The sequence below is a fragment of the Artibeus jamaicensis genome, unplaced genomic scaffold, assembly GCF_021234435.1.
Source record: "Artibeus jamaicensis isolate MK-2021 breed Jamaican fruit bat unplaced genomic scaffold, CSHL_Jam_final contig_327, whole genome shotgun sequence".
Lineage (NCBI taxonomy): Eukaryota > Metazoa > Chordata > Mammalia > Chiroptera > Phyllostomidae > Artibeus > Artibeus jamaicensis.
Genome location: NW_026521772.1, coordinates 2,210,709 through 2,232,060, shown reverse-complemented (window position 1 = coordinate 2,232,060; position 21,352 = coordinate 2,210,709). Strand labels below are relative to the sequence as shown.

General features: G+C 49.5%; 2 protein-coding genes across 2 annotated transcripts in view; one reads left to right on the top strand and one right to left on the bottom strand.

Moving 5' to 3' along the window:
- BRINP2 (BMP/retinoic acid inducible neural specific 2) overlaps positions 1–9,454 on the bottom strand; it is a 91,580-nt gene extending 82,126 nt beyond the window's left edge. The window contains exon 1 of the mRNA XM_037145579.2: positions 8,706–9,454. The gene's annotated coding sequence lies outside the window, so the exon portion shown is untranslated. The remainder of the gene's footprint in view (positions 1–8,705) is intronic.
- Positions 9,455–15,391: 5,937 nt separating this feature from the next.
- The window catches only part of ASTN1 (astrotactin 1), a 280,642-nt gene continuing 274,681 nt past the window's right edge, over positions 15,392–21,352 (top strand). The window contains exon 1 of the mRNA XM_053663736.1: positions 15,392–15,674. Within this exon, the coding sequence (XP_053519711.1) occupies positions 15,392–15,674 (283 nt within the window). The remainder of the gene's footprint in view (positions 15,675–21,352) is intronic.

The following is a 21,352-nucleotide window of genomic DNA, read 5'->3' as shown; positions in this document are numbered from 1 at the left end:
AACGCTGTCCTTGCTCTCCGTGGAGGTCGGTGTCCTACGAGCTTTCATACTTGGGGACACAAGTCATCAGCTGCCATTTCCTGAGTGCCCATCATGGAGCAGGTAACTTTGCTGAAATTTCTAAATCATTTTTTTCTAATCTTCATGATGCTTGGACAAGATAAGGGATTACTTTTCATCTCATTAGAGGGGACATTGAAGTTCAGAGAGGTTGTATAATATATCCAAGGTCACACAGTAAGGGACTAGACTAAACTGAAGCCCAAGTTCGTTTGACCCAGAGGTCAGCAGCCTTTTGTCCGCACCTTGCTGATTCTCAGTGCTTCCTGCAGACTCGGAACGTTGGCCCCTCTGTGCTTGTCTTCCGTGATGTCAGTCTGTACACGAGAATGACACTTACTTCATAGGGTTGTGATAAAAACTAGATACAGATAATCTAAGTAAAAATGAACAGTTTTTATCATAGAGCAGGCTTTGAATAGATATTAAATATGTATGAAGCTACCCTACCTGTTTTACCTGCTATCCAAATGGTTTCTTTTTTAATCTTATTATGAGAAATATTCATAGAGAAGATAATGGGTATTGTGCATATACACGTGGTGAGGCATGTGTGTATAGGTGCCTATGTGTGTGTGTACATGTACATTTCTGTAGCTATAGATGGAAAGTTATAGCACAAACTACCATCTGGTCAAAACCAGAACGGCCAGCACCTCAGGAGCGCCCCCTTCTGTGCGTCCCTCCTGAACAAATTTCCGTTTTCCCTCAAGTCCCATTCATTTCTCATCTTGTTAAGAAATAATTTTTCGTTCCTCTTTTGCGCATGTCTCTGAGTTGTCTCCGGCCTGTTTGCTGTGCCTGTGCCCGTCCCTGTCCCTTCCCTAAGGTTCTGAGTGACGTGTCTTCCCCAGGACAGGAGTAAAATGTAGTGATTCACCAGAGCGGGGACGTGGGTACGTGTGTGTGTGTGTGTGTGTGTGTGCACTGTCTACCTCTGTGGAGAGCAAACCAGGTGACTTGTAAGATATGTCCTAGCCCCACAGAACTGAAGGGACAAGTGGACTGCTGGGGGAGAGGTCTGAGGACATTCAGACAGTTTGCTGCTGCCCAGGGTCACCTGGGCTCAAGTCTGGTCCCTCCCATGGTCAGGGGCAGAGGTCATGCAGCGAGAGCCATGGTTGCACCAAGTGCACGGTTCCTCTGCTCCAAACCCCAGACCCTCTCCCACACCCTGGGATGACTTCTCCCTTCCCCAGTGGACAGGTCGGGCCTTGATGTAAAAGTTCCTTCCTAGAAGAAGCCTTTCCTGATCGCTGCCTCAGTCACCCTCTCCTGCCATACCTTAGTTTAATCATCTTAAATTCTCTCATTCATTTCTTTGTTCCCATGCTCGTTTCTCTGGATACTGTAGTAATAGGCAGTATTGACTCCCTGGCTAAGCCAGGTTAGAATGCCAGCTACGCACTTCCTACTGTGCGGCCTTGCCCAAATTCTGCCACCTATCTGGGCCTCCAACTCATTGTCTTCAAGACGCAAGTAGAGGGTTCATTACAATGGGAATTACAGCAACATTCGGTGAAGTCACTGGTTAATGCACCTAAAACCTGTCAGTACAATGCCTGGCACAGAAGTACTATTCAAGTGTGTGCTATAATCAGCAATGTTAATAATAATCATTCTTGTGATTATCAGCCTAACTTCCCTCTAGAATTGAGCCACTTGATGGCAGGGTTTTTGTCTGCTGTTCACTGTTGGACCCCCAGTGCCCAAGAGTCCCTGGCACATACTTATTATAATCATGTTGAATCTTTATTTCCTGAGAACTGTGTCTTGTTCCCTAGACCCCAGCCTGCCTCCGGTACATAACCTCGTACCGGAGACAGCCACAGGAAACAGTCGTTACGGTGTGGTGGACACAGGGTTCCGTCAGATGCGTGGGAGTACAGAGAGGAAGGCGATTAATTCTGTCCCAGAGTCCCAGGGAAGTCTTCACGGAGGAGATGATCTTTAGAATCTTGAAGCTCAGTAACCCTCAGGAAACAGAGAGTGGGGCAGGGGGAGGTTCTGCAGGTAAATGACACAGCACACCCACCTCCCTGAAGTGTCCAGGGAGCTGCCCGCTGCTTCAGGTCGCAGAAGAGAAGGGGAAGTGAGGAGATGCAAGCAGAGGCCAGCGCATGGAGACTGTCCTGTTTGCCGTGCTCAGGAGTTGGGATGTCATTGCGACAGCAGTGGGAGTCACTGGAGAGTCAGGACGAGAGGGAAGCACGGTCACAGTTACCAAGATCAGCCTCACTGCAAGGAGGAGGCTGGACTGGCCAGCCCTCCAGGGAGGAAACCGGGTGACCAGGTGTTGGGCAAGTCCAGGTGAGAAGGGAGAGACCCCGATGAAAGAGCGGGTGGGGTGTGGCTCTGAGGAACCGCCAGAAGGTGAACCTTCTCAGGTCCCGGGGATCGATTGCCTGTGAGGGGCCATGTGAGAGAAAGTGGGGCCCAGGACCACCCCTATTTCTGAATTGTGCTTCTGGGGCTTTGGTTGGGACCTTGGAGGAGGGAGTCAGTTTACATTGGTGCATAATGAGTTCACCTTTGGACATTTTAATCTTGGCGATATCGAAGTTAAGACCTTGGGTAAGAAAGGATGTTGACATTTTTGGAGTATCTACCGTGTACCTGGAACTGTGTTGGCCCTGTGTGTTTTTTATCTCAGTTAACATTGAAAACAACACTTGGAAAGACAGGACATTAGTATTTTTTATTTTATAGATGATGAGACGTGGGCTCAGAGAGGCAATGACGCCACTTCACATAGTTAGCATTGGGGAACAACAAGCAGACCGGTTTGATGAGCAAGACTGAACAAAGTGCACACAGAGAGAAGGATTAGAAGGACGAGGTTACGGAGACCTTGGGGACAGAGCACGGAAAACTTTGAGTGGCTATATCAACCCTTCCACAGGGGTGTTGTGAGACCCAGCTGACAGAAAGCGCATGAAGCGTTTTGTAAACTGTGGAATGCTGGCCAAGTTGAGAATCCCAGGTTATGGACAAACCTTATTGCAACCAGTAATAATAATGAGTGAATGGCAATGTTCAAGTCTGTAATTGTTAAATACAGTTCAGTCAGGATGTCTTCTCCCCATTCTGCTGGCTGATGGGCCCACAGAAGAACCTTGAACACGGGTAGCATGTCTGTCTTTGGCCCCCCTGCCCACCTCCCCCACCCCCTGCCCCTCCGCTGTGCGCACACACACACACACACACACACACACACACTGTCTGTATGTCTGCTTTGAAGGAGAGCTCTCAGAAGGGAAGATGATAATGTGGCAGATGAGAAGGGAAAAGGGGATTAGAAAATCAGACACACCTGGCTCATCCGAACTATTGTGTCCTCACACTTTGGAGTGAAACCCTACAGATAAGTTATTTGGTTATTTCGACTGTCAGGCAGAAATGCAAAAATATGAGGATGAAGGGACCAGGTCAGCCTACCTACTGGTTGTTTGCATGTGAAATGACAGCTGCGATGCTCCTTGAATGCTTTGGGTGGGCCCAGGGAGCTGATGAGGTCCCTCAGGTCCGAGCCAGTGTAAGCTACCTGTGGCCGCCTTGGCCTTGGACTTCAGGTGTCATCCCTCCCACCGCGTTCTCTCTCCCCATGCCTCTGGCTCCTCCTGACTCATGCCTCTGCAGGGCCTAGACCAGCACTGTCGAAAAGATAAATAATTCTAGGCGCATACATGATTTAACTTTCCCAGGACCCCCGTTAAAGAGTAAAAAGAGATGGATGAAACTAATCTTGGTATATTTTATTTAATCCAACCATTTTAAGATGGAAACAATATTTAAAAATTACTGATGAGATATTTTCTTTCTTTTATTTTTTAATTTCTACTTATTTTTAAAAAGAGTTTATTTATTTATTACTTTTAGAGAGAGGGGAAGAAAAGGAGAAAGGGGGCGATACATCAGTGTGTGGTTGCCTCTCACCTGTGCCCTACTAAGGACCTAGCCTGCAACCCAGGCATGTGCCCTGACTGGGAATCGAACCTGCGACACTTTGGTTCACAGTCTAGCACTCAGTCCACTGAGCCACACCAGTCAGGGCTTCTTCTTCTTTTTCTTTCTAACGATGTCTTCAAAATTCATTGTGTGTTTTACACTGACAGCACACTTTCAAGTGTCCAAGCTCCACGTGGGGGCTGGTGGCCAGTGTCTCGGCAGCACAGAGCCACCAGAGCTCAGTGCTGTGGGGTATCAGGCTGCCCACATCCTTTGCTCAAGCCACTCCCAAAATATTTGCAATTCATGGGAGCTTCAGTAAAAGCAACGATGGAAGTGGCTGTTAAAGATTCCACGCTGTCTTCACGTTACTCAACTTTACTCCCATCTGCATGGCAGAGTGACAATTTCAGGAGAGATCAAACTACATCCTAATTGGTCGGACGAGACCTGCCTCTGCAGGTCCGAGGCATAACTCTGAGTGACAACCTCTTCACTCCTAAGGAGAAGCGGCTTTAGCCACAGTCACTAACCACACCCTGGGGCCTGGATCTGTCTTAGCCCCCAAACATGGCCCCGGATACTCCCAAATAATAAAGAAAAAAGGTGGAGGCCCCGCTCTCCAGCTGCGTGGTCATTTAAGACCAGAACAAGGCTTAGTGGAGGGTTTTCAAGAACAAGTACACGTCCCTCAGGACTTGTCCCCGGGGCAAACTCCTGGGACCAAGCAATCAGACTGGATTCTTGGGGACTTTCCTCTTGATCTGGAGCAAATAGGATGTGACTTTAGGCAAGCCATTCCACTGTCAGTGCCTGTTAGGGACTTCCTCCATGTTGGAGTGGGGCCGCCCAGCAGCCAGGGACATGCTGGGTGAACAGGTGTCTCAAACCCCATGAAGGCCAATGAATAGGGTGGTTGCCCCACCAGTTCTCTCCCAGGACCTGCGCTTTCCCTTGACCTTCCCTCCAGGAGACTGGGCTCACTGATGGAGCAAATAAGTATGGCTGACCGGTCACAGCCATCCCCTGGAGGTCTGCAGCCCTTGGGCCCTCCTTGGGCTGCCCAGGCTGGCGGACCGCCTCTCCCCTCTGCTGCTCAGTGGAGCAGGCGTGGTACCCGTGGTACAGCTGCAGGCAATCCAGCACCCCACCCCTCTGCTTTCTGTGGTCTCCTCCTTTGTGACTGCTACGGCGCATGTTTTATTAAAAGGAGAAGAGGAGGGAGGCAAGAGGTTATGTACATGGGCATGCTCGAGAATCTTAAGACTGAAAATCTCCTGCTCAGTGCGAAATGCCTAAGGGCTTTGGCATTTTGACAGCTCTAAGTAAACCCCAACAGGGACTTTTGGATGGGGAGACAGGAAATGGAAGAAAAGCAAAGTTCTCTCTTAGGAGAGTCTGCCTCTAAAATACGAGAAGATTTTTCTCCTGTCCTCTTGCAATTTGCTTGCATGCCCTCCATGTCTTCATCCAGTTTTTTTTTTATAAGGTATTGCTAAGCTCTCTGACCTTGAGCTCTGTTTTTCCCCTAATGTACTTAGGCTTGTTGAGAGCGGACTTAGGCTTGTTGAGAGCGGATGGAAGGCTAGGTCATTTTCAATGCCTAGTGAGACATCCAACATTTCAGTCCTCTGTCTACTCTGAGGAGCAGCTTCCTCTGGGCCAATATGTGCTTCAAATAATCAACCCACGTGTAGGGTCTTTCCAGGAGGCAAGTGGAGAGGTGGCAAAGGGTAACGGGCCCCGCCCCCATCACGAGATCCAGCCCTTGCAACTTGTGCTACCCTCAGCATCTCTGCCAGCTGGCACCCTTTCCCTTTTTCTCCCTTTCCCAACAAATCCCAGTCCACCACCACCCTGCCTCTCTCGGCACAATACAAATGATCCCTCCTTGCAAGACTGATAGATAGCTCTCATTATCCGGACAAATCAATTGCAGATTAATTAGGTCAGCCTCAAGAATCTCTGCTATTGAATGGCTGCTTAGAATGTAGATTGCCATTTGCCTTTTCCCAGATGAAATCCTGGTTTTCCTAACCAGACTGGAAGATCACTGAGGGCAAAGGCAAGGTGTGCCCCTCAGGGCCCCGAGGCCAGTGCCACAGGAGAAGCTGTCTGTCCCTGAAACCTCCTGTTCCTGCAGAGGACAGAGAAACCGAACCACCTCACAGTTGCCAGATTAAGTCAGTCCTTAAAAGAAGTCCTGGAGCCTGGGGCTGCTTTAGCAGTGAAGAGACCCCACCCCCACCCCCTACATTCCCTTCATTGCCCTGTGGCCCTGAGTAAAAGCAGTTGGGTCACCATCCCCAGAGTCCTCTGCCCTTGCTTTTCCAAGAAGGAGGCTAGAATCATTCTAGCTCTACTTCTTAGGGTAATCAAAGATTAATGAGACAATAAGCCATGTGAGGATTAATTAGGTGAGCTCCCTACAATGCTCCCAGCCCTTTGGAAAAGGATGTCGTTATAAAATGTAGACAAGGTCTTATTTAAGAGAGAGTTGAATTGCCAAAAATACATTGCAACAGTGGGAAAAACAAACCACTAAGCAGGAAACCTCAACACTAAGCATCCCAGTCAGCAGAAAGTGCCCACGCAGATGTCTCCATCCCTCCAGATTACCTCTTGTTTGTGAGCCGGGGAGGGATCTGGGAGCCTGTCGGGGAGGAGGGGATCTCTTTAATGTGACGCTCCCCAGCGGCTAGCTTGTGCCTGGGGAGAGGGGATCAGAAGGAGCTGATGACGCAGGGACGTTCTGTGCCCTCTGGCCTTGCTCGGTAAACAACCTGTTAGGAGGCCATAAAGGAGCACCCAGAGGATGATCTTTAAGGGCCAGAGAGGAGCAGATGCTCCCCAGCCTTGAGACTGGCCCAGGGCTACCAGCGCAGGTTTGCCCCTCCCTCCTCAGCCCTTCCCTCCTCTCCTCCTCTGGTGCCCACACTGCAGCACACATCGCCCCATTCTGGGAGCCAAAGCTGGCCCCGTTTTGGCTGAGGAGGGAGAAGCCAGAGCCAGGGATGTTTCTGTCTTCTCCATGGCTGCAGCCCACCTGTCAAACCCCGGGGGAGCAGCTGCCCTCCAGCAGGGAAGCGCACGGCCTGACATGTGCTCCCTTTTCCCCAAACATCTCACGGTATCCATGCTCTGTACAGGGCCCCAATCCCATCCCTCCTCCAGAAGCCAAGCGGGCATCGTTCCCCAAGGTAGGCAGCAGCAGTGACATCGGTAAGGTTCCGGGATCAAGTGGGAGCGTGGCTCGGTCATGCCCCCAAGGCTGCAAAGCAACTTATTCTGGCTGAGAGGGAACTCCGGGAGTCCTGCCTTAAACAAATAACATACCCACAACTGTGTGAAGTCGAAAGGGAAAAGACACCAACTCCAGCATCCCTCTGCTATCGCCTGATGTCATCAGACTGCCCCCCAGGGGATTCTGTAAAATACTTGAGCTGCTGGGTTAACACTGGCATTGCATGCATTCGAGAGGGAGCATGGTCAGAGTGTCCCTCCCACATGCCCGTGCCTGCAGAAGGACAGGGATGCCGGACTGACAGTGTGCCTTTTCACCTCCTGATGGTCTGTGCTGACAGATCACTGTCCCTGCTGGATGAGGCCCAGATGACCAGCTATAAGCAGGCTGTTTTAATTGCTCTCCTTTTCACAATACATTTCTTTCTGCTCAGGGCACCGGCTCCCAGGGCTGGGAAGAGCACACACACACAGTTCTTCCTGGAGGGGTCTGATCAATCACATTACAGTGCATTGGCTTGGTTATTAGTTAACATTTGGCTCAGGTCTATATACCCTGGATAAATATGTACCAGGCAGAGGGACTGCTTGGTGAGGAGAAAACTCCTCTGGGCTGGAACAGCAGCCCCCAAGTTCAGGTTCCTACGAGGAAGGAGCACTTCAGCGTCTGGGGCCCGGGCAGAGAGCTGCACATGCATGGTTCTGTCGGCAGCCCGCTTCCTGCATACAGCTGTGAGCACAGGCGCACACACACAACCACAGGCAGCGCCAGACGGTGCATCCAGACCATCACGGAGATGGCTGGATAGTTTCAGCACACTCCGCCTTCCAATGTGCAGCCAGCCCCAACTCAATCAATGGGCTCCTGCCACCACCCTGGGGAGACGATTTGCCACCCATGGGGCTCACTCTTCAGAAATTATTTTCTTAGCTGCATGTGCCTGGGAGAAAGAGACGGGCCTCTGCAGACATGTCATGAAGCTGTATGAACATGTGAGCATCTATGTTCATCTCCGTATCACACAGCATGACCTCGGCTCTTCGGGGTCCTTCTCAAGCATAATGAACTGCAGACAGTCTGCCAGGCAGGCAGGGGTCCTCGTCATTTTCTGCGATTATGCAGCCCGGTTGGGTTTTCCGGAGCTAATGGGAGTTGCACCAACTTTGAGGACTTAAAGCAGGCAAAAGCAATATAGGTCAGGCAGAGTGCCCAAGCCCTGTGACAGCCATGCGACACCATGAAGCAGGAACAGGGCCATCTCTCCAGTGACACCTCCAAAAGCACCGCTCAGCCCCGCCAAACAAACTATGAGATGGGATCCTTCCCTCTGCCTGCAACTGCCGGACGCCAGGGCAACAGGGTTAGAGGGCAAATGACCCCCTTGCCAAGCGACACACCAAAAGAACAACGAACAGGGGACAGAGGGAAAACCACCCCAACCCTGCACTGTTACCTTGGATCCTTGCAAGAGCCCTCCTGGCTGTATCAGCTGCTCCCCAAACCTCCGCCGACTGGCAGGAGACTCCTAAAAGATTCCAGGTTTTTGTGCAACATCTCCAGTGGCAGCTTTCCAAAGTTTCTACTTCATGATTTCTGGTGCCTCTTTCTCATTTGGGGAAACGCGAATGCCTCCCCTTCAGCTTGTGAGAGGGAAGGGGAGTCTCTTTGCGAATTCTCTTGCTCCCCGCTTTGCCGCCGCTGCCGCTGCTAGACCACTAGCCGGCTGCCTTCCCGCTGAGCAGCCGGGATCCCAGGCACCCAAAGCAGGTTCGAAGTGGGGCTTCGGCGCTGGGTCCGGGTGCACGCGGGGCGGAGAGGGAAGGAAAGCGCGACACCCAACCGGGGAGTCCCCTGTCCCTCCACCGAAGAGGAACCCAAGATCTCGCCTTCCTTGCAACTCTGCAGGGATTCACCCGCCCTCTCTCTCTCCCGAAATCACTGCCTCGCACATAGGCAAAGCCCGTTCCTCCGGCTTCAGCGCTCGCTCGGCTGCCCGCCGACCTGTCCCCGCACTCGCTCCGCACGGCAGGTGCCCATCCCCGGGCCAGGGCGAACGGGATGCTCCGGCGCAGCGGAGGCGCTTCCCCGGCCGCCGCCAGCAGCTTCCGAGGCAGGCGGTTTCCAGCCCCGGCTGCAGCCGCGCGTCCCCCTCGGACTCCGCGCTCCGCACCTAAGCAGTGTCACCTGCAGACTCCGACAGCAGCTGAGTGTCTTAAGATAACAATGCTGCCGGGCCTGCCTCTCTCTCCCTTTCTTATGCACGTAGCTTGGCAGCCAATGGGACACAGCGCCACAGTCCCCACAGGCGCCCATTGGCTGGCGGCCTGGCAGGGGGCGGGCTCGGAGCCTTCCCGCTGTCTCCTTCGGTCAGCGGGCAGGCGGGGGACCGGCTCAGCTAACCCTCCCGCCCTGCTGCAGGGACTTCGGGGTGGGTACGGAGGGCTCGGATACGGCCTGGGCTGGGAGTGGGAGAGTGGAAGAGGCCGAGGAAAAGGAAGACCCTGGGGAGCCGGTTGCATTTTTTCCTTAGCTTCCTGAGTTACAATAATCATTTGTTCCAGACCATTTTGTTTGCTTAACTAGCACTCCCAGATACAGGAACTCATCTGAGTCATTCGTCTTCTAATCTGAGGTTTTATTCCATTGTCTCTGTGTACTTTAGCCGCTTGGTCTTGAACTACTGAATTCGAAAAGAGCCCCCAAGTGAGGAATACTTATGTCACTTGTGTGTATGTGTGTGTGTGTGTGTGTGTGTGTGTGTGTGTGTGAGAGAGAGAGAGAGAGAGAGAGAGAGAGAGAGAGGGAAGATAGGAGAAACTCGGAAGAGTAGAGAGAGAAACCGATTTAGAGACTTAGAACAGCTAAATCAAGAAACCTTCTGTCCCCAAACCAGGATGGTAGGGACAGAGGCAAGAAGAACTTCGGGGGAGAAACGAAGGAGGGAACTGTCCTGCCTCCAAAAGAGGGAATTGTTCTGCCCGTGCTGTTTTCCTTCTGCGCGTCCCCTTTCACTTCAGTGAGTGTCAGGAAGAGGGACTGTGCCTCTCCATTCGGTTTTTAAAGGGAGACCAGAGATTCAGAACAGGACAAGCCTTGTTTCCGTGAAGCAGGTGCTGTAGCTGAGCCTGTGAATGGCGGGGTGGGGGCGGGGCGGGGGCGGGGCGAGGGGGAGAGAGAGGAAAATGTTAACTATGAATCAAAGGGTGTAAAGTATATCCTTTATGTCCACATGAGGATGCAAAACTGAATGATGCCCAGCTACCTACCTTGCTACACTAAATTTTTGGCAAGAGCTCAGAGTTTTGGAGCTGGCAAAGGAATTTGGGGGTTTCACAGAAGGTCATGTGGTGGGAGAAATATAGAAAGAATTCACAGTCAGAAAGGAAGAGAAGTGTTTGATTTAGTTCCTTAAATGAAGAGCAACATCAAAAGATCGTTTTGTTGAGGAAATAAAAGAATGCAGAGGTTTAATAAACATCAAAGTAATATTAATCAGGATTAGCTATAAAGCATCAAGGAATCCAGTGTTCTTAATGAATGGAGGAAAATCAGAAATGGTCCTCGTTTGCACACCCTTAGTCCCACCCACCCATCACTTTCACCTCTATTCCCTCCTCTGTGTCTTACACAGGTTTGACCCTCCTTCTCCATCCCGTAGGTATTCGTTTGCCTAAGCTACAAAGTGTTTCAGAGTGGTGGTCCCCGAGGGTCTCCAGCTCTCCTATTGGATAAAATATCCAACTCAACCAGTGACAGCCTAAATCTGTTGCTGTCCAACTGCTATTTACTCCTGTGCTTCTTAGTGACAGAGGCTCCCTGAGCTTGTCCCAGGTGATAAGACATTAAGTGCTGAGACTCTTATTAAATTGGAGGAAGAAGTGAGGAAAGGGAAGAAGTAGTTGAACAAATTGCTACCAATTTCAGTGGAAAGAAAGTTAAATTTTCCAACTCTAAGGGAAAAGAAAAGGGGGTGAAGTTAGGAGACAAGAAAACAACTGGGGAAAAATTGCCTGTACTTTCTACTCCTAAGGATTCCTAAGCCCTGTAAAAATATGATTTAATATACATTAAAAATTTTTACAAGTGTACAGTTTGATGACTTTTTGCCTATATATGTGTCAGGGTAAACACTATCCACATAATTTCTGGCTCTCCAAGAAGTTTGTCCCGCCCTTTTCTGTTAAACATTCTCTCCCCAGTCATAACCAGTATTGTGATTTGCATCTTCAAAGATTAATGTTATCTGTTCTTGAATTCCATAAATACAGTCTTAGACTATACACTCTCACGTTTCTGGTTCCTTTCATTTATCAATTTGTGAGATTCACCCATGTCATTGCATGTTTATTTTTTATTGCTGTGTAGCATTTTGTTCCACGACTATACGACATTTATTCTCCAATTCAGGCATATTTGGATTGCTTCCATTTTTTGGTCTATTATGAGTAAACCTGGCCTGAATGTTCTTGTACATGTCTTTTGGTAGACATGCAATCATTTATCCTGGGTATTCAGCTAAGAGTGGAAATCACTTAACTTGCTTCTGGCTACTACATGGGGGGGAGAAAAATCTCACGCAGAAGACTCTGAAACCTCCATTCTTTCCGAAGTAATTGAATAAGCAGATAATAGCAAAAGCTATCACACTGAGCACCAACTAAATACCTAAAATATGGCAGCCGCTTTCTACGTAATCTCATTTCCTTCTCACAACTATTCTAAAAAGCATGTTTTATTGTTTCTATTTTGCTAATGGGAATATCGACTGTAATACAGTGTGTAAAAAAATAGCCCTTGGCCTCCTAAGGTAGTGTGTGTGTGTGTGTGTGTGTGTGTGTGTGTAAATCCCCCATGAGAGGAGCTCTGAGAAAAGGAAATGAGGAAGATCTCACTGCATTGATGAAGCTGGATGTGGCCTGCAGGGATGGGATGAGCTGGAGACCTCAAGTGGTATGTTCCAGGGAGACCAAATGCAGGGGAAGAGTAAAAATGAAAAGCGGGCTTTAATCTGGCTGGGTCATGTATGTGTGTTGTGGGAGGGGGAAGGATAGTGTAGTAAGCAATAAATCTAAGAGAATAAATAAGCATGAGATTTGGAAGAGCTTTTAAATTTCTAAGCCATGCTTGAACTTCTTCCCACGGAAGGGGAAACCTTTAGAATGGCATAAGAAAGCAAGATTTCCTGAAGATCTTATCAGGGGAAGCGTTTGGGAGCTATTGAGAGTCAAGGAGCAAGGCCATTGTTACTTGAATGCGGGGAGCTGGGTGTCAGAAGAAAGTCAGGATGGGGGATAACAGAAACTGATACTTGACAGTGTCCTAGTGAACAGAAACACTTGCCCTCGTATTATCTCAAGCCTATGGGGTGGACAGAGATCACTGACCCCATTTCATGGAGGAGGACACTGGAGATAAGAACGGTCCAGGCTCACCTCCAAATAGGCAAATTATGGAGCTGAGACTTGAACCCAGTTCTGTGGCTTCCCTGCATCGTCTTGGCTGTACACAAAGGTAAAGACTGAAATGCATAGAAATTTCTCCCAGTCCCATGTAAATGTAAAGCACTACACAGTACAGCTGGGCTGGCTTCTGTGAACTTCAACTTCTCTTCCCTCTATAGGTGTTTAATTCCTGAAGAGAATGCCATGTGACATGGTATTCAAGTTTACAGGAACCCAGTGCTCAGACTAACTACTATCTTCTTTTATTTGTACAGTTTTCTTGCTCCACTATTTCATGGAGAAAGAAGCCTATAAAGGCTTTGACACCAACTTCCAAATATTTCCACCTACACATATAGTTTAACATGGCCATTTTATCCATGTATTACTTTTCTTGTGTCATTGAGAAAGCATGTGAAAATGACGATAGACAGACACAGAATGCTAGATATTAACTTATCAGAAAATCAACCTCCAGTGTTTCACTCGGGTTATCTAAAATGACTCAAGACACTTCAGAAAATTAGAAAGATTTCAAGATCATTGATTATGTGCTACTCAAAAGCAAAGGAGTATTTTTCTTCTAGTCTCTGTCCTTGCCTAGCCTAACATCCGGCCTGTGGCGGGTACACATATGTTCATTGAATCAGTTACTCTGACCCATAAAGTACAGTGATCACCGGGGTGCTCCTAGATGTATCATCACCGTGTGGCGGAAAGAGCACTGTGCACAAACAATCTCGTGGTCTTCGCTTCTTGTTAGCAGATTGGTCTTGGGTAAAGCACCCCTGGTCTGGATTTCTTCATCTGTTAAACGAGAAACTGGATTAGTTGGTGATCTGGTAGTTTCTCCCCATTTCTCACATCCTGGGAATAAGTGTGTTTTTCCTGGCATTCACCCTGATTTTTCGAGGGCGAACCTCGTAGAGCTGAGTTTAATACTGCTTGTTACGCTAGCGAGAGTAGGAAAAACAGTGTCATGGAGTCTTTCTCTACCTCGCTGCCTCCTAGGGGAGCAATGAAGGTGAGGATGAGCTCCAGAAAGGTCAGCAGCTCATACATCTGTTTTGCAGCTGTTTGCACTGCTCCATGGAAACACACCTCTGGGTTAATTCTCAGGCACATTAGATTCAGACTTGCGATAAAGTTTTGTTTTGTTTTGTTTTTGTAAATATGACTCATTTTCTCTATTCCCATCCATCAACTCGAGTAACTTTGTGCAACTATGTGGCAAAGGTTTATTTTTTTAACAACATGCACTGGCATATGCCCATAAATTGACCGCAGGTAGAATATGAGTGAAGTTGCTTCTAAATTGGGGTCCTCTTTGAAGAGCGTGGTGCATTAAACTTCTAGAGAGTAGGAATTACCTGTGACGATCTACAGCACCTAATATTTAAATCAGCAGGGCGTCCATGATGATGGAGAGGCACGCTTTTCAAAAAAAGTTGTTGGTTATCACGCAAGGGCAAGTTCAGCTAAAGACCAGATTCCAGCACACAGAGACATCATTTCCTATCACTATTTACTCATACTGTTAGCATTGTAAGGCAACACAGCCCAGCACTAATGGGAACCAAACTTACAGGTAGTTTGTTATTGTTGTTGCTTTTGTCTACCTGTTAGTTCTACTTTCAATTGGGCTGAGATAGACTTGGCCCACACCCAAGGATACTCTCTTATTCCTTTTCCATTTGTAAAGAGCGCTGAGAAACTTTAGTTTGCCTCATTTACTTCCAGCCCCATTGTAGTTACTGGATTCTGTAAAGTTAAAGGCTCGACATTTTTTGGAGTGGGTGCTACTCTTTCTATCACGTATAGCCTCCCCCAAGTCATCTTCGTATTGGTTACAACAGATAACATTTATAACGGAAATGAAACAGAGAAGTTGCAAAGGAAAGTTCTGGTCTCCTGCTTAACTGTGTGCAGTAGGGTGACTTGGTTCTTTGCTGTTCATATCTACCTCTCCATCTGCCTATATCTATATAACTAGTATTTTCTTTATTTCTGCGAAGTTGGTGCTGGGTAAAGAATACACAGTGCATTTATCCCAGCAGCGGCTTATCCAGTATGCAAATCCAGAGAGTGGTTAAAAAGACAGGAATGTGACCACCTACACCCACAAAATAACTGGGGATGGATTTGCATCTAGAGAGGCCCCCCTTTCCACCCTGCTCTGAGGAAGGCCTGTTGGGGTGTGTGCCTGCCTGTGCCCTTCCGGAGCCAGCAGGATGCTGGTGAGGAAAGAGGGACGATTTTGCATAGCAAAGACGGACTTTTTAAAATGCCCTGCAGGTGGTTGACAGCTAGGAGTGAGCTCCTCCCGAAGGACGGGAAGGGGAGGAAGGCTAGAGCTCCGGCAACCTGCCGGGGGCTGACCTGATTCCCTAGAATCCTCGGCTCCCTTCCTCTTTCCTCTCCTCGTCCTTCCTTCCCATTTCCCCCTCTTCTACCCCCCTCCCTTTTCCCTTTCCCAGATAAGCAGCTGGGAGAAACAAAGAACGCGGGCGGGCTGGCCAGGCTTCAGCGCCTGAGCCCCGCGCACTGCAAGCGGCATCTCCTTCTGGGGACCAGGGCATCTCCCACCGCACGTCCCCTCCCCAGTCGCCCCCGCCCCCCGCGCGCGCCCGCTCGCTCCCTCCCTGCTCGCTTCCTCCCCCACCTTCGCGGCGCTGGGAGGAAGGCGCCGGGGCTCAAGATGGCTTTAGCCGGGCTCTGCGCCCTGCTCGCCTGCTGTTGGGGGCCGGCGGCGGTGCTGGCCACGGCCGCAGGCGACGGGGATCCCTCCAAGGAGCTGGAGTGCAAGCTCAAGAGCATCACGGTGTCGGCGCTGCCCTTCCTGCGCGAGAACGACCTGAGCATCATGCACAGCCCCTCGGCCTCCGAGCCCAAGCTGCTCTTCTCGGTGCGCAACGACTTCCCGGGCGAAATGGTCGTGGTGGACGACCTGGAGAACACGGAGCTGCCCTACTTCGTGCTGGGTGAGTCCCTGGGGAGGTCGAGGGGGCCCGAGGCGCTGGCCGGCGCCCCCACCCCCCACCTCGGCTCGCTCTACACACCCACTGGCCGGCGACCTCCCCTCCCCCACTCCTACCTCGGTAGATCCGCCCCATTCCAGGCCCACACCCACTCGCAGGCTAGCGCCTCAGTGCACCTGACTTCTCCCCACATCCTACCTGGGTGCTGGGCCCTCAGCCTCCTTCAGCTGCCCTGACTCAAAGGAGCAGGTCGCCAGAGCCTCTCTGAAATTCTTCCCGGCCCTGACCCCCCAGCTTTCATTCGGAAGCGCGTGGACAGCACTTCTGATCTGCCACCAGCTCAGCTCCCATAAGCCCTTCTCCCTACTCCCTGGCCACATGCTCAGTTCTTCGCTGCAGAGCCCTGAACACCCGCCGCCGCCCACGCGTTTCCCCGGGGAGGAGGAAACAAGTAGCCCCTCGTCACCTTGCCAGGCGTGTGCAGGACACAGAGCGCTGGCTGGACCTCTGTACTTCACTTGCTGAGAGTCAGTGCCCAGGGGACTGACACTCTCTCTGGCCTTCTTCCCTCGAATCACCCCAGTGTCCTGTACCCCTGGTGTCCCTCCTAACAAGTCCCACCTCATACCTACATGTATAACGGCCCCTCATTCAGCCACCTCCACATCTCCCCTGTCACCTCCCGATGCCCTGGGTAAAGAACTCATCAGGTAGACTCTATCAGTAAGGGTATATCCTCTTTGTTCTCGAGGACAGCGGAGGCAGCCCCGGCATTCCTGCACACCTGGCCAACCCGGGCAAGAGGCTCTTCCTTCCTTCCTCCCTTTGTGTGTTTGTCTGTTTACATGGCTCTCTTGGTACCCCGGTTTTAATGTTCTTAGGCTACCAAACTCCTTCAGGTAATGGAAACTGGACCTCTCTTCCAACCACCCCCTCGTCTTCATAACCAAGCTGCAAAGGTGTTGTGAGCCTGCCTCAGCCCCTTGCAAAGCCTCACAGGTTCAGGTGACCTCGTTAACCCCAATTTCCCTCACTTTTCCCTGCTGGGTATACCCACCTTGCAATCCATTTCTTTAGTGATGCTGTAAATCATTCTTATTTTGCCCAGGAGGGAATTCAGAGATAACCACAAGTAAGTCTCTAGACTCAAGAAAAAAGAATGCAGACAGTAGCTAGGAGCCTGCCCTAGCTACTCGAGTTCCTACAACCTAGAGCTCACTTTTCAGGAATCTGGCTTCCCGATGGCCCTAGGTAGCTCAGAGCCTCAAGCAGAATGGTATCCAACCTCTCCTCATGCACAAGAGAGAGTTTCACACCGAAATCATTAAGAAGTGGGTGAGTAGATTCCTACTTCCCGCCTCCATGGAAAAGCAATTTCTGCAATTGCCTGGCCTTTGAGAAGTTGGTTTATAGTTCCATTAAGCCCAACCTACACCCTTGATGGCATGATTTATTTTTGCGTTCAGAGCATCCTGATAACATAATAAGAACTGGGGGGCTGACTGAGGATGGCGAGATTGTACATATGCTGGTTATTCAGTGGATGGACATACCATGTCGAAGCCCTGCTGATACGCAAGTGCAATCTGTTCATCACAGTCCATGAGAACGAGGTTAGGGAATTATGCGTTTCTAAAGAGCCTGTTTGGGGAACCACATGTACTGTTTGCTGTGCTGAAGAGGGGCAGGAGTGGTACATGAAAAAGGGAAGATTAGACTAGCGCGTGGTCACATTCCACTTCCTCTTTTTGCAGAATCCCAAAGTGAGGGCCTGATGCCACGATGGGCCTCCTAGGATCCAGTGGGCACAGCCAAAGCCCACATGGTAAAGAATGGGTTTCCTGCACCTCCGTGCAGAGCTGCCCACTGCAGCACCCTGCTGGAGTTGCCATGGTAACCTACTGCAACTTGGCATTTACACACAGGAACAGACTCACTCTCTCACTTTAGGGCCAGATGCACTTGCTAAATGCATTGATTGTCCACGGCTCTCCCAGTCAATGGGGTGTGTTCAGACCCAGACATGAGTTGGTACCTGTTCCTTGTGGCCCAGCATCCTCAGGGGGAGTCGGCGTGCACTTCAGCTCGGTGGTGGAGCAGAGCTGGGCAGAAAGGGAGAGGAGTCCAAGTTCATGGAGGGTAGATTCAAGTGTAGTTGCTTTTGGGGTGAACTTTTGTGGTCCTGGATTCTGCCACTTGTAGCCAGTCCTAAAGGCTGCGGTGACTTTGCTTTGGACCTTTGGTTACTCTTGTTCCTGGAACCTAGTTTGCTTGCGTTGCAGCCCGATCTCCCGAGGCCACCTCAGCCATCCCTGTGGTCATTTTGGCTTGTAGGATTACCCTGAGGGGCAGTGGAGCGGAGCTCCCGTTGAGCTAAGGTTTGCCAGTTGTGGGGCAGTGGGCCTCTGTGACTTCCGGTTGTGTTTTGTCTGGCTACATAGTGTTAAAATGTTTGGATTTTGAATGTATTGGGTCAGGACGGGCCACCATTAGAAGGCCGTACTTCCCACAAACCCTGAATGGACAGTGGCCCAGCCTCTTCTTTAGGACACTTACTTGGTAGCTCTAAGTAACCTACACCTCTATTTCAGAAGTGTTGTGAAACTCTCTACAGCGTCATAAGATAACTGGGATTTCTCACTTAAGGTACTTAGATACATAAGCCTTATGACCCTCTCTGGACAATGGAAAAAGTTTGTCAAGCTAATCCGTTAAGATTTTGTATGTCGACCACAGTTTTGCACCTCAGCTTCTAAAACAGCAGAGGTTCCTGTTTTTGGAGCTGCCTTTGCCTGGTGGACAACAGGGTCAACCCGAGTGGCTTCCACAGTGGAGTGTGGTGTTCTGTGCGGGGACACAACGTACAGCATTTATTCGTCTCTTCATGAAAGGGGTGGGTGCTCCTCCGTTCCAGACCCAACGGGTTGGCTAGTGCAAGTGTCGTGCTCCGTGGAGACAGCCGTTCCTCTCGGGCCTCCGAGTTCAACTTCAGCTGCCATGGTTTTGATGGAAGAAGGTACTCCCGGAGATAAATCAGCCGGCCCGAGGAGCCATAGTGAGCTCCCTGAGCAAGGCGCTGTTTCAAGTATCCGGAACAGTCCCGCAGGCCAGTGCAGTGGTTGAAAGAACAGGCTTGGAAGGCAGATCTGGTGGAAAGTTCAGGCTTTCTGCGTTTTCCAACAGGGAGGAAGGTGAGGATCGGGGAAGTCAAGTAACTTAGGGTCGTGGGGAGCTGACAGCTGATGGCTCCATGGCTCCAACTCAGGCGGAGGGCTTTCTCTTCGTTACTATGTGTGTAGGCCTTCAGTTAACAAAAAAATCTGATCTTGCTCTGGGTTGGATCAGTGGAGCCCTGGCAGTGGTTAGAACAGGGAAGCTGCACTCGCCTAGTTTGTATAGAGGACTGCTTTTGGGGGCTATGTAAATACCTTTTGAATGTCCTTGCCCACTGAGTGCCTTCTCACACGGCCCTTCGTGCAGAAGGGGCTGGGCTCCATCGGGAAATGTTTACCTCAGTTGGTGTCCTTCCCTAGGCGGAACGGGAGAATTCTTATTTGACTTTAGTTTCCAGGTTTGGGTAGCCATGTTCCAAGGCTGCCCACAGTCGTGATGAGCAAGGCGGGCTACCTGTGCATGGTGCTGACATGTCCTGAGCTTTTCTTAGAAGGGCCCCACTGAATGCCGGCTGGGAATCTGGGGAGCACACGCCACTGCTTGAAGGAGCTTGGGGAGCTCCTTCCCCAAGGCCGCTGACCTTTGAACTGGAGGGGTCTTGTGCTTAGCATCCACTGTCAGAGCCCAGCACGGGCCCCCTGAGTAACAGCTCCTGAGTGTGGTGGTTGGTTTCAAATGTGACATCGGACACGGTTTTCCTTGCTGGTGACCTTCTGCCTGGCAGGGAGCGTCCCTGACTTTCCCCCTTCCCCCCCACATCTCTCCATCTCCCCTTTTGAAAAGAAACTTTAAAATGTGTTACTTTTTTATCCTTTGCTCACAGCCAGAGATGCCTAGGTTAACAGTAAACAGATTTGTATAGAGCGCCAGCCCCATCCAAGACATGGAGGATGAATGGGAGCAATCTTCAGATAGGGTCTTCAGCATTAAATAACTCATCTGAGCAGAAGGCACTAATTCATAGTGTTATTATTTTGCTGTTTTTCTACAGAAATGTAGATTTTATACATCAAAGGAGTTTTGAATGTGGGAGTGATGAATCTCTCAGCCCTTCAGATGATCTTCCAGATATACTGGTATGGCTGAAATTCAAGACATTGGAGTTTTTCAAGGAAAAATAAAATACAGCCTTAATTTCTTTATTCATCTTTGGAGGGAAGATTGAGGTCTTGTTTTATAGAACTCACTCCTTCCGTCTTTCCTTCCTTCCTTCCTTCCTTCCTTCCTTCCTTCCTTCCTTCCTTCCTTCCTTCCTTCCTTCCTTCCTCTTTTTAAGAATGTAATTAAGCCCATTTCAGATTAAGGCCAGTTCACAGGAACAGAACTGGGCACCTTTTTCAGCAGGAAAATGCCAAGTCTTTATTTCTTTCCTTTTATACCAAGTTCAAATATATGCGCACCAGATGATAGAAAAATCTCTGCATTGAACAAGTTAATCTCCCAAGACAAGTTAAGTCCCATGGTAATTACTCATAGACTACAATTTGGCATCTGTCACCATGTTTTTTTATTGCAAATATGGAATAGTCATTATTTTTTAAATCACAGACCATTTAAAACTTGGAGGAAAAAGACCAAGTGCCTCTACTGACTCTCTGGGTTTCCAAAGAACAAAATTTTGAAAAAGCAACTTGTTGCCAACAGTGATCTAAATTGACATGACAACTTTGGTAAAACCATTTGGCACCATAAATAGAATTAAAAACATGCATGCCTTATGACCCAGTAATTCCACTGCTGGGTGTTTCTTACACCAGAGTTCTTACAGGTACACACAGGAGTGTTTGGACCAGCACCGTTGTCCGTGGCGAAGTCTGGAAGCAACCTGATGCCCGCTAAGAGGAGGCGGGACATGTGCCCAGTGTTACAGTCGCCCAGTGGGCTCTTCCAGCCGAGAAAATGAATGGGCTGCAGCCACAGGTGCCAACATGGATGATACATCACACACCTGTATTATTACGCGAGAATAACCGCCAGCTGCAATACACACACAGTGCAGTCTGATTCGTATAACATTCAAAAGAACAAGCTACTGTTCAAGGACATGCAAACAGGATTCATCTGAATGAAAAGCAGGCGAGCAAGGAATGCCGGATACAGGGTGGAGTTACATCTGGTGCAAAGGGAGAGTGATGTGAAGGGGAAGAAGAGGGACTTCAGACGTTCTGGCAGTCGCTCCATTTATTTTTGCTTGTTTTATATATATAGAGAGAGGAATCGGGGAGACAGGAGGAAGAGAGAGAGACACCCATTTGTTGTTTCACTTTATGTGTTCATTGGCTGATTCTTCTATGTACCCTGACTGGGGATTGAACCCACAACCTTGTACTATTGGGCACGTTGTTCTAACCAATCAAGCTACCCGGCCAGGACAGTTATTTGGTTTTTGTTTTTATTTATTTAATTTTTTAAATCAACTTAATTTTTATAAAAGATTTAGACTTACAGAAAAATTGCAAAGATATGTACCCCAAACACATTTTCTCTAATGATAAACATCGTACATT